Source organism: Leguminivora glycinivorella, chromosome Z, assembly GCF_023078275.1.
Source record: "Leguminivora glycinivorella isolate SPB_JAAS2020 chromosome Z, LegGlyc_1.1, whole genome shotgun sequence".
Taxonomy (NCBI): domain Eukaryota; kingdom Metazoa; phylum Arthropoda; class Insecta; order Lepidoptera; family Tortricidae; genus Leguminivora; species Leguminivora glycinivorella.
In genome coordinates this window covers 29,469,728-29,487,601 of record NC_062998.1, presented here as the reverse complement: position 1 = coordinate 29,487,601, position 17,874 = coordinate 29,469,728, and the positions used below count along the sequence as shown (strand labels likewise).

The following is a 17,874-nucleotide window of genomic DNA, read 5'->3' as shown; positions in this document are numbered from 1 at the left end:
TCACGGAGGCAGCGCGGCAAACGGTTTGCAACGTACGGGTAAAATATGAGGCATATTGGTCCGACCACCTGCCGCTCATAATTGAATGTAAACTAAACAAGATACAGATTAAGTGTAGTAGTGGCAGGTTACGTAATGAGGGGGTAAGATGGGGCGAAAGGCAACCCTCCCAAATAGAATTGTACCAAGCACTCTGTAATGACAGGTTGAAAATGCTGGACTTTCCAGCCGAGCTAACGCCGTGTGCCGACAAACTATGTATGGACCGCAATCATTCGGTAATTTTAGATAAGATGTATGACGATATAATTGACGCTCTGACGGAGGCGGCGAGAAAGTCTAGCAGGAGAGGGCACAATAAACGGAAGGTCGTTGTGGGATGGAACAAGCACGTCGCAAGCGCGCATAGACTAGCAAGAGACAAATTTCTGGCCTGGGTGTCGGCTAATAAACCGTGTGTGTGTGGATTGAGTGAGCACCCTCCGAAAATAAAAAAAAATATGCTGATCATTTAGTAAAAGTTCTAAAACAATTGTAAAACGAAACTCTGAATTTGTAAAAAGATAAATCAAAAGATACAGCCATTAACATGTGCTCACTCAGTTCTCACAAACTACCAACGAAAACAGTGAATATATTCATTTAACATATAATATTTATATACTAACATTTAGTAAAAAATAGGCCAACCTACCTCTATAAATATCAGATCACCTAGTGACGGTATTTAATTTTTTACAAATAGTTTCTTATGCTCACTCAATCCTCACACTTTTGAAAAGCCGAATTTTGATGAAAAACATAAGATTTAGACCGCTATTATATGTGTATAGTTTAGTAAAAGTGAAATGGGAATTTGTAAAATACAAAACGAACCACTAACGTGTCAGGTTTTTTTATAATAAATTTTTGTAAGTGCTCACTCAGTCCACACGTTTTGAGAAAGTTAAAAATGTAAATATCTTACGATTTGTAGCACCTAAGACACTCGAAAGTACTTCAACATTTAGTAAAAATTTTTACTAAATATCCACCATCTAATATTTTATATTCGTTGTCTGGTTTTAAAGATATTCAGACATAACTTTTCTCATACAAATGTATCAAGTAGGGTGACCACACTATGTCGGCTCCTGATTTTCCCCACCTTCCCATTGTCATATTGAGATTGGGGAGTTTCGTTCAATTTTGATAATAGTTTATATTAAACTAATACCATATTAATTCTCCATCTGCAAACTGTTTTTAGGTTATGTTCTTGGCCTAGTGATGATGTGTATTGTGTAATTTTTATCGACGTCACGATAATAACCATATCGACATCTATATCGCTCGCGCGTACTGGCGCGACAGAGCCAGACTAACTGGCACGGCGTTTCGTTTTCGTTTGGCGTCGGAGTAATGCCATTCGGCTACGCACGCTGTAAAGCTGCTAACACATGACCGTACGAGCACCGTACCGCACCAAGGTCATCCATATGGATGCTTGCTAGCTTGTAAATGGGAGCGAGAAATAGTTATTATTTTCTCGCTCCCACTTACAAATCCGGTACGCTCATCTGTTAGCACGATTAGATTACCAGGTTCTGGTTTCTTACTAGTGAAGTATTATATTCTTTGTTTCTTACCAATTATCATTCATGTCCTTTTTAATGCATGAATGTCGATATGGTTATTATCCTGACGTCGATAAAAATTACACAATACACATCATCACTAGGCCAAGAACATAACCTAAAAACAGTTTGCAGATGGAGAATTAATATGGTATTAGTTTAATATAAACTATTATCAAAATTGAACGAAACTCCCCAATCTCAATATGACAATGGGAAGGTGGGGAAAATCAGGAGCCGACATAGTGTGGTCACCCTACTTGATACATTTGTATGAGAAAAGTTATGTCTGAATATCTTTAAAACCAGACAACGAATTTAAAATATTAGATGGTGGATATTTAGTAAAAATTTTTACTAAATGTTGAAGTACTTTCGAGTATCTTAGGTGCTACAAATCGTAAGATATTTACATTTGTAACTTTCTCAAAACGTGTGGACTGAGTGAGCACTTACAAAAATTTATTATAAAAAAACCTGACACGTTAGTGGTTCGTTTTGTATTTTACAAATTCCCATTTCACTTTTACTAAACTATACACATATAATAGCGGTCTAAATCTTATGTTTTTCATCAAAATTCGGCTTTTCAAAAGTGTGAGGATTGAGTGAGCATAAGAAACTATTTGTAAAAAATTAAATACGTAACTAGGTGGTCTAATATTTATAGAGGTAGGTTGGCCTATTTTTTACTAAATGTTAGTATATAAATATTATATGTTAAATGAATATATTCACTGTTTTCGTTGGTAGTTTGTGAGAACTGAGTGAGCACATGTTAATAATGGCTGTATCTTTTGATTTATCTTTTTACAAATTCAGAGTTTCGTTTTACAATTGTTTTAGAACTTTTACTAAATGATCAGCATATTTTTTTTTATTTTCGGAAGGTGCTCACTCAATCCACACACACACAATAAACCTAGGCAGGGCCCAATATATGAGGGTATGCGTGATTCCAGGAGGGCTTTCAAGTCAAAGTTAAAATGGTGCCAAGATACGCAGGAACAAATTAAAGCAGACATTTTGGCCACCAAACGGGCAACAAATGACTTTAAAGCCTTTTGGAAGAGCACAAACCAGCATAATGTGAGACCTAGTGTTCCTGTGAGTATAGGGGGAGTTAGCGACAAGAAAGATATCGCGAATAGCTTCAGGCGTGCTTTTTCTGTACAGCCACTTTTGCAGAGACCTGCAAAAGAGGTGCGAAATGCTGAGGCAGTCATGGCTGAGAGTACCCTTAGTTTTACAGCTAAACATAAATATCGAGAAGACAAGTGCTCGAACCAATCGCACTTTAGTTTGAAGTCGGATTCCTCTGTTCTTCCAAATTTTATCGAGGTTAGCCATAGCAGCACTCTTCGCCATACCGGCTCTACGGCGTATTTCGTCAGTGCTGCCATCGTTGCAGGTTATCAACGACCCAAGATACATAAACTCGCTAACTTTTTCGTACTGGTGAAGTGCGTCTGTATATATTTAATTCTATATTTATGTTATTTTCGTGTTATCTGTTCGTAATGACTAGAATATGCTTTAAAATAATCTACCGTACCATCCTTTTGCTGCAACCATTTCGCCGCATTTTCAGGCTCCTATTTGACAACCTCTGGATAAGACCAGAACGTAGAAATTTCGTCATCCTGTAAGCTATAACCACAAACTAAAAATCAAAATTTCAAGTCTGTAGGTCATTTAGTCCAAAAGTTAAGCGAAAGCAAAGTTTCGCATTTATGACACTCAGTCATGATCATCAGAATAAAACTAGTACTTCCCATAACCTCAGAGAGCTGAAATTGCTACAGAGTCAGTCAGTCATAGTGTTTAATGGCCACATAAAGGGAAAGCTTTAAATACTAGGATAATCAAAGATCTGGAGTACCTGGTGACCCTGATAAGAAAACACAAGAGCCGAACCAAACTATTAGAGATCAACATGCCGCCTTTACAAAAATATTCAACTTGGTTTGCCGCTTTATTTCATGCCCATTTCTGCTAAGAAAACTAGCCAAGTCTCGATGGAGCTGCTTGTTTATCTCTATAAAGTAATGAAATCTAGACAAAGTCGTGCCAAGTCTAAGGGTACTGCAATTTGTTTATTATTATAGTTAATGTATGGGTACACAAGGGCACAAAACCAGGTGCTCCATGTCATCATTGCACCAATCTGTCGCCAGAACCGCTACCCTTCAACAACCAAGTCACACAACATTAACTATATAAACAAATCGCAGTAAGGAACCTTAGACTTGGCACGACCTTGCCTGGATTTCATTGCTTTTTAGAGATAAACAAGCAGTTCCTAACAAGCTAGTGTTTACCTGCATATCAATATACAGTGTGTAAGCCTAATACGGGCGATAAATTAAACCAGGCATACAATTCTTTAGTCATTAATTAAGGATTGTTTGTAAGTTATTTTTAACTTTCACCCCATAATTAATTGTAGAAAATTTTCTCAGAGCAATGTACTGTAAACATGGTTGCGATGAGAGTTAATGATATTACATACATATACGCGATCTGGAGTTTCAAAGTAACTGTCACCAAGCGTTTAACGCGAGTGTGTTTGCATTAAGTTGCGAGCCAAATTATTTTGTATATGTAGATAAAATTTTAATTTCAATTCTAAGTAAAAGTTATCTAATTACATTTCGTATGTCCTTAACCACCGTTAAGTTATTCGCCCGTATTAGATTTACCCACTGTGTATCGAGACCAATCCCAACCACCGTGTGACTTCACTTCACTTCTACGTCACATATAATCAATCCATCCTCAGTCCAAGGGACAAATATTTCCAAAGGAAATCTATTATTATCTACTACTATTTAATATCTACAGAACAGTGTGTTTTAGGCTACGATTATTTGAGGTTATTGGACCTTATAGTATGTACGATATAAAGAGGTATCATCAAAACAAGGCACCTTCACACAAACTAACACGTCATGAGTCTTCACGGCGCTGACGTCATTAATCGTTTTTAGGGTTCCGTAGTTAAATAGGAACCCTTATAGTTTCGCCATGTCTGTCTGTCCGTCCGTCCGTCCGTCCGTCCGTCCGTCCGTCCGTCCGTCCGTCCGTCCGTCCGTCCGCGGATAATCTCAGTAACCGTAAGCACTAGAAAGCTGAAATTTGGTACCAATATTTATATCAATCACGCCGACAAAGTGCAAAAATAAAAAATGGAAAAAAATGTTTTATTAGGGTACCCCCCCCTAATGTAAAGTGGGGGCTGATATTTTTTTTCATTCCAACCCCAACGTGTGATATATTGTTGGATAGGTATTTAAAAATGAATAAGGGTTTACTAAGATTGTTTTTTGATAATATTCATATTTTTGGAAATAATCGCTCCTAAAGGAAAAAAAAGTGCGTCCCCCCCCCTCTAACTTTTGAACCATATGTTTAAAAAATATGAAAAAAATCACAAAAGTAGAACTTTATAAAGAATTTCTAGGAAAATTGTTTTGAACTTGATAGGTTCAGTAGTTTTTGAGAAAAATACGGAAAACTACGGAACCCTACACTGAGCGTGGCCCGACACGCTCTTGGCCGGTTTTATTATCCAAATTTGATATCTTTTCTTCGTAGGTAAAGGTTGAACACGCCAAAACTGAGGCATATAAACTCATTTGCTGCTTCGTTATAATTAAAGGTATAGAATTTTTTTGATGCCAAATAAATCGTAAAAAAGTATAGTTTTTAAATATATCAGTTATAGCCTGACAAGATTTTATTTGACCCTGAAAGTGTCGCTACAAACCGCTTTCATATGGCAATAATGTGCCGACGTCATACGTATTGGGGACAGCGTGTACTGGTTACCCGTTAATATTTGTAGAAAATTAAAACATGGTTTTAGAGAATCAAAATTTAAAAAGCAAGGTTTTAAGACTCGCTACTTCTTTCCGCACAGCCTAAAATCCATGAATCTTGTGCCTTAATCGAAGACATCGATGTTTATTTTCTTTTTTCGTGGGTCCTTGTTCTGTACTGGTGGCAGTTATGGAACGGCCTCCTTATTTCTATACATATTTTTCACGGCAGAGCTACAGACACCTTAAATTAGAACAAAAAATATATTAGGCTAAACGCGAAACCAACAAATTAATACAGGAGAACCGCACTATAAACTGTCAGTCCCGGACTTGTCAATAACCAATTTCAGAACATTGGTACTGTCGAATCCTTCATCCTTTTTTGTTGTAAGTAATTTATCACGTTTAGTATAATTATTTTCACTTTTAATCATATTATTTTGGACAAAATTGCGATGAAACCGTTAGAAAATTTAAAATATTTGCTTCATGTTTACATCACTGACATTCGATGACTTTCGACAACGGGTGTCAAATAGTAATCCTTGCCAGTAAAAGAAATTAGTTCAGCTGAAAATCCGCAACGCGGCGAGGGTCAAATAAAAACTTGTCAGGCTATACTTTCGTGAAAGATTTATATATGTAGCGATATCGAATAGGCAACTGAAACAACGTGAACTTATTTTGCACGAAAACACAAAAAATCCAAAACTCAGCTACAGGGATGTGGGTAAAAGATTAAAATTCCCACAATCCACTGTTTGTTGCGTATTGAAAAGGTTTCGGGAACGCCTAACTTTAAAACGAAAGCCAGGAATTAGTGGGTTGCAGGGTATAAATTATAAAAAAAGAAGGAACAAATCTTAAGGATATTTGCTTCAAATTGTATGATGTTACCTCGTGACGTGGCTAAAAAGTAAAGATGTCCCAATTGTATGTTCAAAAGGTGAAACGTAGAGCAGGGCTAAGAAGTTTTAAAGCACAGAACGGCACCAGATCGGATATAAGACAGAAACCAGCAGCAGAAACTCGATTGAGAAACTATACGAAAATTTATTAACAAAATTTGACTGCATTCTGATGGATGGTGAAACTTACATAAAATCCGATTTCTAAGAAATCCCTGGCCAAGAGTTTTATACTAACAAAAGTAGCACAGAGGCTCCCAAAGACTGTCAAATAAAAAACCGGTCAAGTGCGAGTCTTACTCGCCCACCGAGGGTTCCGTACAAATTTCTTTCATACTCATATTCATTTATTTGTAACGCCATTTTACACGTCAAGATTTGATTTAAAAAAATAATATTCATACAAAAATAATACTTAGAGAATAAATAGACAGAAGATTGAAATTACAAAAAGTTAGGCAATATTCACATAAAAAATGAACAAAAATATTTTTCTAATTAGGTAATAAAAAAATTGTCATATTTGAGTGTAGAACGGGTGCTCGACCAGCAAATTTTTTAAGCGATACTTAAAGTTCGACACACTAGGCGCTTCAACCATATATTGCGGCAATTTATTATAGACGGCAGGGTCCATCAGACCATCACATGTGTTAATTTGTTGGATTTCGCCAATTTACGGTCGATACCTACTAACTTTCCGGCATTTCGAGTGTTGTACTTGGAATACATGTTGTTAGTTTTGTCACAGAATATATAATAGTACAGTTTTGTATGCTGCCAAGTTCTGTCTTACATAAATGGCTACCTGCATTATAACTATTGCAGGCAGTGTAAGGATTCTTATTTTTTAAAGAGTTCTTTGGCCGGAGTGTGTACCTACAGGTCGTTTCTGACAGCTCATTTCTGAAAGCGAAATTGGTCTCAAATCTTACTACTGTCAACTCTGCAATTCTCTATTATAACATTTATAACCTTGTGTGTTACTGTGTTTGTTGTCCCAAATAAATTAAACAAATTGAAACTGTTTCTTCCATGTCATCTGGATCAGATGTGACAACTGTATCTTAGACAATATCCTCCCCGCCGTTATCATCAGTGTCTTCCTTTATCCTGGGGGTGTCGTTGACTTTCGGTCCGGAGGTAGCGGGTTCAAATCCGGCTCTTACCAATGACTTTTTTCTGAACTTATGTGCGAAATGTCATTTGATATTTGCCAGTCACTGTTCGGTGAAGGAAAACATCGTGAGGAAACCGGACTAATTCCAATAAGTCCTAGTTTCGGGTTGGAAAGTCAGAAGGCAGTCGCTTTCGTAAAACTAGTGCCTACGCCAAATCTTGGGATTAGTTGTCAAAGTGGACCCCAGGCTCCCATGAGCCGTGGCAAATGCCGGGATAACGCAAGGAGGATGATGAATGGGGATGGGCACGGAACGAAAGCAACTTACTGATTCCTGTGCAAACCAAAGTAGGTACCAGCTGCTTCGGAAGAAATACTGAAGTTAATATTTTGCCGGTGCACTACAGATTGTAGTAGTGGTAGATGTGGGTGTGAGAAGGCCTTTATGTACAGCTAATTGTATTGTTACCTGTTGTGTGAATGCATTTATACAGCATCGTAATACAATCATGTTCATGAAATACATATTTTACACGTTTATCACATACATTTGTTGTTTAATTTCGTTTTAAAGTCGTATAATTGTTCAACAGTACATGACACAGAAGCATATGTCTACATATTATGAAAGGTATTTGAATGATCTACAAGATTTCAGAAATCAAACATCTTTTATTTATTTATTATATTTTTTTTATAATAAACATTTAAGTGTGCCCCATTTTTGGCGTGTTCAACCTTTATGCCCTTGCATAACTGATATTACACGCAGTATAGTTTTACTTTACATCACAATTTTTACCTCTTTACATAGGAAATATTTAGAACACGTTATGGTTAGGCTTATGAAGGTATGGACTGTTTATAGAAGTACGATACGAGGAGCAAGCCCCTGTTCGATATCTGATTTTGACATTTAACATTGTAATGTATGGCATTCAATGCCGTTCAAAATATTTAATTTCAATGAAACACACTGACCTTGAAAATAAACATATTTTTCACGCATACCTATTAATATTCATGTTTTATGACGTTACTGCGGTTGATTAACAGAAATACTTTTGTCATTCTCATGCAAACGACAATTTAAAAAACGTTTATTCAACTATTTAAAAGTGCTTTTGTAGATTATCTAATTTTACGCGGGATCTTTTTCTCATGTGTAAGTCCCAAGGTCCCAACACCAATGACTCAAATGCGATTATGTTGTTTACAAAAATCTATGTTTTTGGTCCCATTGCCACATGCCATGTAATCGTGTGGATTGATTAAAGGGATCTATCTTGGCACATTTGTACTTGTACCTCAGTTTCATGCAAAAGCTAGAAGGAGTGGGCTATGACATCTGTGCCTAAAGCGTTTCTTTAGGTAGGTAAGTGGTTCAATGTGTTTATTGTTTACCTAAGTTACGTAAGTACGTCGTTTGGGTGCCTTATATTTTATGTCATTTGTTTTTATTGACTTTTATCCATTTTGCACCCGTATGAATAATTGATCAAACATGCATAAATATTTATTTCTGAGTCCCATAAAATGCATGTGGGATAATTTCGTTGTCCGACCTTTTTTCTAACCACCACAGAAATACGTGTATATCCATACTAATATTATAAATGGGAAAGTGTGTGTGTCTGTTTGTTTGTCCGTCTTTCACGGCAAAATGGAGCGACAAATTGACGTGATATTTTAAGTTAAGATAGTTGAAGGGATGGAGAATGACATAGGCTACTTTTTGTCTCTTTCTAACGCGAGCGAAGCCGCGGGCAAAAGCTAGTAGGTACATATATCTAGTTGAAATAAAAAACCACATACAAACTTAAGCTATAAGGTAACGATAATAAAATATTACGGATATTTATAATAAATAAAGAAACCGTTTTGTATCTTGGATGACGATTGCATAACGATTTTAGCGGACAAATCTAAATGTGGTACAACATATGCCTGTCCTCATTTTGGAGATACAATCGCGCGCAATCATCAAATGACGCCGCCGTGGACAGTGCCTAGCCTACCCAGGCTTTGCTTTACTAGAGATTAGGCATTCTGTGTGCATAAATGCGACCTAATCCTCGTTCTGGTAATCTGCAAAATATGCTTTCAAAATTCCATGGGCCGTCACACACAAAGGTTAACGAGCTTAATCGTCCGCTAACGAACTTTAGCCGATCTCCTGCATCCGCTCGATGGGATTTCGCCATTGGCCCGGGTAAATATTTAATGGCCGCATATACTGCAGGTAGATTTCTATTATTCCTAGTATGAAAGGGTGGATGGACTGTGTGAGAGATGATATGAAACGAGTGTAAGTGAATGATGGGATGACGTCCGATAGAGAGGTATGGAAGAAAAAGATGCTGCGATGACCCCAAGTAATCGGGGTACGGTCAAGCGAATGATGATGATACTCCTTAGTATACGTTTATTCACATGCTTTTGTGGTGTGGACCTTTTGAACTCGCAGAGGCTTATTCACCAATATAGTTTGCTTTTCTTTTTAGTTCATTTCATTGCCTACCTTTACAGAGTGGGACCTGTAACAAAGGCGAATAATTGAACTGTAGGCTATTCTCCTTATACTGATCAACATTTGTTCGGCGACTTTAAAAATAACTTGTATTTTGATTTTTATCACCCTTGAAAGTTTTTTCTAAGAGGTAATGTATTGCGAATTCTGTTAAGTCTACAGTGTGACAGACAACGTCAATGACAACAATAATGGCGTACATTGAAGCTAATATTTATTTTGTATGAAAAATTAAAAATTTAAAGACTTCATAATTTTTAAAAGTCACTGAACTGAGTATAAGGAGAATAGCCTACAATTCAATTTTTCGCCTTTGTTACAGGCCCCACTCTGTATATTTTCTCTCTACACCAATTGTATGAATCTCTGCTTGGCCCTATGGTAGAGAATGTCTTTTGACATTAAGTCCGCCATTTGTACGTTTTTGTGTATATTTTGTGCAATAAAGTTTAAATAGCAAAATTAATAAATATTAAACGTTATAGATATCATACACGAAATAAAAAAATGACAAGTCTCTAGTTGTATTAAAGGTCTTTTTATTTATTCCAGAAGAAGCTAGTTTACTAATATCAAATTGATAGAACCGGTTCTGCCAGTAGTGCCTCTCGAGAAGCACTTGTGACGTGTGTTTACCATACCCCAACTTTAAACGAGATTGTGAGGAAGGCCCTCAAAAATTCTTACGGTAGAGTATTGGATATAAGTATTGAATAGTATTGATTTATTTATTCGAAGGGGAGCCAGACACAGAAGCATGCCAAAGCTCAGGTGGTTGAACAGGGATAAGCTTTGTGACTTAATCTTGTTTAATTATAATTTTTAACCAATATTATTTGATTATTCGCAAGGAAAGCCTCAAAGGCTTAAATGGGTCTAAGCTAGAGAACGAAACGTACCTGTATTACGAATTCCATATATTTGGTTCTGTTGCTACTTGCTGGGTCCCACATGAATATAAAGAAGAAAAAAATCCTTGCGTAGACGGCACGGCATCGGCAGTCGAATCATTAATTTCCCCTGCGTTTGAATGTTTCTAAATCACACCTAACATCGATTGTGCTAATCTATGTAAATGTTCGAGTGCTCTATTTCGTGGGGCTCCAATCAAACTCAGTCCTCTACTATTACTACTACTATATTGTAATTCTGCTAATAGCAACAAAAACGTGTGATAGTCAATGCAACTAAATTTCTAGCTCGGTTTTTATGGAAATGGCATTTTTCCCGTCTTCTACAGATTTTTACTGGCCGAGTTCCGAACAAAAACATGCAGCAGGTCGACTGGTCGAATCTTTGAATGTATAACTCACCAAGAAGCATCTCGATGGATCACAAAACTACAATTGCATTATGTATAATGGTTTGACCGCGTTACCTATTCATGTCGCCGTCAATTTAGGCGAATGTAAACACTCTTGGTAATGGTAACTTTCGAGAATATTGAAATAAGTTAGGTGTTTAGATACGATTTAGAACTATGTGTATGTTTAAGGTTAAGTAAAATTATTTATTTAGTTCTAGTAGTTCATCATTGCGATTAGCATACTCCAGATATAAATAGACATTCAGACTTACATTCAGATTCTTACCAACTAGAAATGAATTAAAAAAAAACAACACTACAGACTTGCATGGATAAGTATCTATCAGTGAAACTTTTATGTTACTATTTTATCTTACAGTAGTTCGACATTATGTCATGTCTTTTGTGACTATGTGAGGTGTGCAATAAAGAGTATTGTATTGTATTGTATTGTCTTTTGATATTTACAAAATCTTCTGACTTCGGTCAGGAACTCTCAAAAACGCAGTGTCTGTACTTACAGTTACGTAAGGCGGACACTGTTGGGACAGTATCCTGGCTGGCGAAGGCAGTCGATGTAGTTTGAGTGTGCCGTTTGTTCGCAGGTAGCCTCCGGGGCGGCCGCCGCGGGCAGCGCCAATCATGACGCGCTTTAGCCACGACAGGTACGGTCCACCTTGACACTAGCTAGTTAAACATTTGGCTCGACCTATTATGGGATCATATTTCATATTACAGGATATTAATATTAGAATAAATAATTTATCGAAATAAATCGTGTAATTCTAATTAACTAATTAGTAATTACATTAGGTGCATAAGGTGCATTGCATCTACACAACGATTGACTACCATAATATTAAAGAGATGTTAAAAATTCATCGTATCATAAGATTCGTAGGTATGTAATCTTTCACTAACTAATACTTGTCAATTTTTCAACTTATGTAGTCTAGTCTAGAGTCTATGAGCGGTGCGAGGGTTTCAACGCACGTGGGTCAAAGAAATTTTGATTGAAACACAAGTTTTCACCACACCAACACGAGGAAAATATTAACTGTAAAACATTTACTAAATCAAATCCATTTATTTATTTAACAAATATGATTCAGAATCATAATTAACGCCCATTCTACCAGCCAGTTTTGGCTATCAAGTTAAAATGAAATTACTTTGCACTCTAGTGGATAAAATGCAACTTTCTGATCCCATCCGTATTTGAAGTATCAGGAGAGCCTTTACCAGGTGGGGCAGTGAAGGTATGTTTATTGAACAACTTTGCATAATAACAAAATCGCATGAGTGTTATCGGACGGGCGGGCCTACAGCCGGCGTATCATGCTTCTAATTTTATCACTTATCCACGTGGATAAGACGTCTGTCACGCTTTAGCAAGTATGTCAGTGTGGGAGTGACAGATGTCTTATCCACGTGGATAAGTGATAAAATTGGAAGCATGGTAGGCCGGCAGGCCGGCGCTCAGCGCCCCGCTGCGCTGTCGGTCGCATCACTGGCCGCCGTGCGTCGCCTGGATCACTTGCCTCTGCTCCGCACATCTGGTTCAGACAACCAAATCATCTCACCTGTTTATTCGATTGACTGTTTAGTGTTTTGTATGTCGAGTGTGGCTATTTCGTACTATGATTGAAAACTTGCAGTTCACGTAGATACATCTAGTAGTTATGTGAGTTCACGAGTCGCGGTGGCAAGATGGCATTAGATTAGTAATAGAAGTAAGAACTGAATGTGATATTTTCAACCTCTGTTGTGTTCATAAATATTGTGCTCGGCACTGGAGAGCAGAGAACTTAAAAAACAATTTACTTGTATGTAACTATGTACTACATACATAGGAACGTATACCTATACTATGCATATAAATGATATAAATGCACAAAAACACAACCCTAGGCTTGTATCTTATTTTACCCCAAACATAGGCACACTAAACTTCCGTTCCCAGTCCGTCATGGAGATGGAGTGCTTAAAAATAGAGTTAATACGCGATCCCATAATACGCAAAAACAGTCGTGTAGTCGAACATTTTGCAGATTTTGGGTCCCCCCAATTGCTTAATTATCGTCACAAAACTGACAGTGTTAATTTTTGTTAAAAACTTTCGGTAATTGGGGTGTCCCAAATTCTGAAAATGCCCAGTCATAATATTGCTTCGTAATTCTATTACTTCCCGATGTGATTTGTGTTGGTTTAGGTAACAAGTCAAGTAGGGTAAACTCGCCTCATTCGGTGACACGCTTAATTCGGTGATACAAGCTTTGAAGCACTATTCCGAAAGACGATTTTTGGTTGTTTCACCGAATTAGGCGTGTCACCGAATGAGGCGAGTTTGCCCTAACTCCTAATCGTAACGATTCGTCCTATATGAAAGTACATAATTGTAAATTTACAAGTTGAATGCGTACAAGTAACACAAAACATTGCACATCACAATTGAATACCCTTAATAGTGTACGCAAGGATGGAGGGCGAGAGGACATTGGAATAAGACTGTCAGTAGCAGATACAACCTTTGTTCAAGGCAGCTGAGTATTAGCTTTGTATTTGTTAGCTTTTTGCTAGCGATATACATAGTATGAATAAGCATAGGTCTCTTAGTATATTTAAATAAGTATCTGGGAAAAACTAGTCCCTTTATCACTGACATCAGTACCCCCCTCCCTCCTGTACTTTACAAGTTCATTGTGTGATGTAAATTTATAATAATTAATGCAGAGACTTCATGAACACAGATGTATTATTGCATTGTAGTGACAATTAATCCCAAGATTTGGCGTAGGCACTAGTTTTACGAAACTGCCATCTGCCCATCCAACCCGAAGTCCATAGTCCGTTTTCCTCACGATGTTTTCCTTCACCGAAAAGCTTTGGAAAGTTAGGAATAAAAATATGCGTGCACGAAACTTATACGACCGCCGATAATTAGACGAGTTCCTCAATAATTATACTTCGGATTTAAATAAGAAAATGCCGATGATATCTCACTAGCCATTTATATGAAAATTTTACTGTTTCATTTTGCAGAGTAATAATATACTATTGAAATTCAATAAAAATTATACACAGGTTTCGTATTTTTTCACTTCGAGCTAACTTTAACGGAAACTTAAAATTTGTTTTGGATATACTCTCGGAAATATAGTGCTGAAATCATCTCAATATTCGACATGAAAACTAGGTACATGTTGAGGTTGAAACCGCCTTCAGGAGCTTTCGGTTTGTTGAGATAGGACGTAGGAGATCCCCAATGCGGAAGTTTGTATAGACTCGTGGCTTTCCGAGCAAGCATTGCCATGTATCCATTTACTTGCAAATATTGGTTGATATGTATCGGTAACTATAAAATAATGTATGATTATTGGTAAAGTATTACCACTCAGCCTGAAGAAAATATATCTCCGGGTAAGGGACCCAACAAACAAAATATCCTTATAAAATCAATCTATAAGGGCTTAACACTCATAGTAGTTTTAAAATAGCATTCATTATGCCAGAGTTCCTTATAGCGGCTCATTATAAGAGAATTTGGCCTAATAGTACATTTACTCTTATAATTTGGCCATGTACACGTTAATAAGTCAAATTTATATGACTGCTTTAAGGGTTTAAAAATATTTACTCTCATAGTAGCTCATTATAAGAGGATTTGGCCAATAGTACATTTACTCTTATAACTTGGCCATGTACACGTTAATAAGTCCAATTTATATGACTGCAATAAGGGTTTAAAAATATTTACTCTTATAGTAGCTCATTATAAGAGGATTTGGCCAATAGTACATTTACTCTTATAACTTGGCCATGTACACGTTAATAAGTCCAATTTATATGACTGCAATAAGGGTTTAAAAATATGTATTCTTATAGAAGCCATTTAAAATGCCTTTTCGCTGTATAATATTCAAAGCACTATAAAAGCTTTTGTTATGGCCAATTATTCTTATAAAAGTAATGCATAAGATAACTATGATGCTTTATGCCTCATAGGAGCATATTATAAAACGTCTATCCAGCAAACAAATTATAGCATTTTATAAAGTGTTTAAAAGAATTAAAGCAATACATTTTCTCTTATACAACAATTATAAAGGCATTATTCTTGAAAGTGTCGTATTAAAAGTTTTTATAAAACTTGATTCGTCATTTTGAAAATCCAGCGAATGTGAACAATCTGATCCCAACTTATCGATTAGTGGTTCCGTAGAGGATGCCATTATGGAATAATTATAAGAATATGCAGGCAAGCAGCAGTGACAGTAATACAGGTATATCGTTAAATGATGAATTGAGTTTGGATTTAGCTCTATAATTATATTTTTTGTTCTTATTTAAGGTGTCTGTAGCTCTGCGGTGAAAAATGTTAAGGTATATACAGCGGGGCCGCGGGGCAGATCTCGACTGGAGGGCAAATGTAACTGGTCCATTGTTTCCATGTTTTAAAATGTTTACATTATTAAATAGAGTGTCCACCGGTTATACCAGAATAGCATGCACTCGGAGGTAGCCAATTATACATAACTGAGCGTATAAGAGACTATTACCAAGGCACTTAGTTTTTTTATCCATCAGTACCTGCTAATATTAATTTTTAAGATTAACTTTATTTGAATAAGTTCCAAAAGTGTATTCCTTACTTTATGGACTTTGGTCTGAAATAAAAAAAAAACTTTTATTGCGGATTATCATTGTGAATGTTGGACGATCTGAATAAGTGAATACAATGTTCGGCTATTTTAAGAAGAAACCGATTTTATATGTAGTCCTTTTGGGACTAAGACAGATTAAAATTGAGGACAAATAAAGACAAACTCACTGTTTTTAAGATATTTATTTATGTGCAACGAAACCAAACCCATACAAGTAACTTTATAAGATTAATATTTTCAGTTCTATTGCTCACGATGTTGCTGTTTCAATGAGTCTACATACTTCAAAATATTAATATATTCTTCAGAGCGCCTACACGGTGGTAGAAATTGTAATTAACCTATCAGTAAATTTCCAAAATAATAAGTAGTTTCTTTTATCGAGGTCTTCATCAAATTCACAAAAGATATATTGATTTTCGTTTTCTTGTTTTGAATTATCAGCGCCATCTTTGCTTGGTGTGATTTTCTTACAACCTAAACTATTTCCTGCGTCCTCTTCCATTTTGCATGTTTTTTGATCCACCACTCCTGGCTTATTTTTGGGTGTAAGTAATGATTGTGACTGATTTTCTCCATCAGAATATGTGCCGTTTTGTAGTTCATCTGTAATAAAAAAAAAATTATTCGAAGTCTTAGGCTAGGCTGTTTATAGTTATCGACACAAAGTCCATTGTGATGGCGGTACTGAAATCGTCTGTGGTTTTCAATAGCACTTACTTACTAAGAGGAGGAGAAGAGTTGTCATCTTCACGTCACTAAAAACGGCTGACTATGTATCTCATCCACAGATTCTGTAACAATAACCATAATAATAAATATCAAATAGAGTATTTGACTCAGCATTTACAATAAATCAATAGGAAGTAATAAAATAAGGCACCAGAAGATTAAATATTCCGAAGCACAAGTTTGTTTTAAATTGAAAATTCTAGGTATAACCTCCTAATGAAATATTGAAAATATCAGTATTACCTGACATGCTGCGGACTACACGGTTTTATTTTGTTCTATGCCGGTTAATCGAACCAAACCTTTATCAAAGCGTTCCCCAAAATACCGGTTTAAAAAGAACGGTCTTTCGAACAAAAATGCAATTTCAAAGGTTTGCGCCAAGTACATGATAACTAGACAGCGGATTTCAGGTAGCGATTTAAATATTAATATGGATATGACTAGTGCAATTTTTTAAATACATGTCATGTGGTTTATAATCTATTATTATTACCTACATCGCACACCACAAACTTCACTGAATAATTAGATTAAATTAATGTTATTTTTTCAACAAACTACATTTAAAAAAAAAAGTATTTTATTCTAAATAATGGACTTTCAATTTAAATATATATAAGAAGGGAATTATTTTCATTTTTATATTCTTTGAGCCATAATAGAAGTTTTTACTGTGCAATGCACAGAAGAAATATTAAAGAAATAAGTATAAATAAATATTTTTTTTATTTTTATTTATTATCATTATAATTTTTGCCCAATATTCACAAAAGCATCCAAAAAGGGTTTTACTTTTATGTTCCCATACATTTTTTCGTGTGTAGAAAAAATAATAAATATTGTATGCGAGTCATATTCATAATGTTAATATTTAAATCGCTACCTGAAATCTGCTCTCTAACGATAACGTTATGAATTTTTAACTGGTATCCGTTACAAATATTTAACTAGATGGTAAGGTTCGGGATTTCACTAATTGTGAGAAGGAACCCTAAAGATATATAAAATGGCGAATCTTAAGTAACACCGGTGGCTATTATAAAGTTTTTACTCTTATAGAGTATTTGTAAATGATGTGCTTACTGCTTTTACTCTTATAACAGCCTTGCTCAAGACATGTCAAAATTAATTAACCGCATTTTTAGTACAAAACCGTTGAAATACAAGGGCG

General features: G+C 36.0%; 1 protein-coding gene across 2 annotated transcripts in view; it reads left to right on the top strand.

The window, feature by feature from the left end:
• Positions 1-17,874, top strand: part of LOC125240544 (protein cycle) — a 119,695-nt gene that overhangs the window by 3,985 nt on the left and 97,836 nt on the right. Inside the window, exon 2 of one of the 2 annotated variants that reach the window (XM_048148449.1) lies at positions 11,910-11,969. The exons of the other annotated variant lie outside the window; for it this stretch is intronic. Coding sequence (XP_048004406.1) covers positions 11,947-11,969 — 23 coding nt within the window. The 5' untranslated portion in view covers positions 11,910-11,946. The remainder of the gene's footprint in view (positions 1-11,909; positions 11,970-17,874) is intronic. 2 annotated transcript variants of the gene reach the window in all.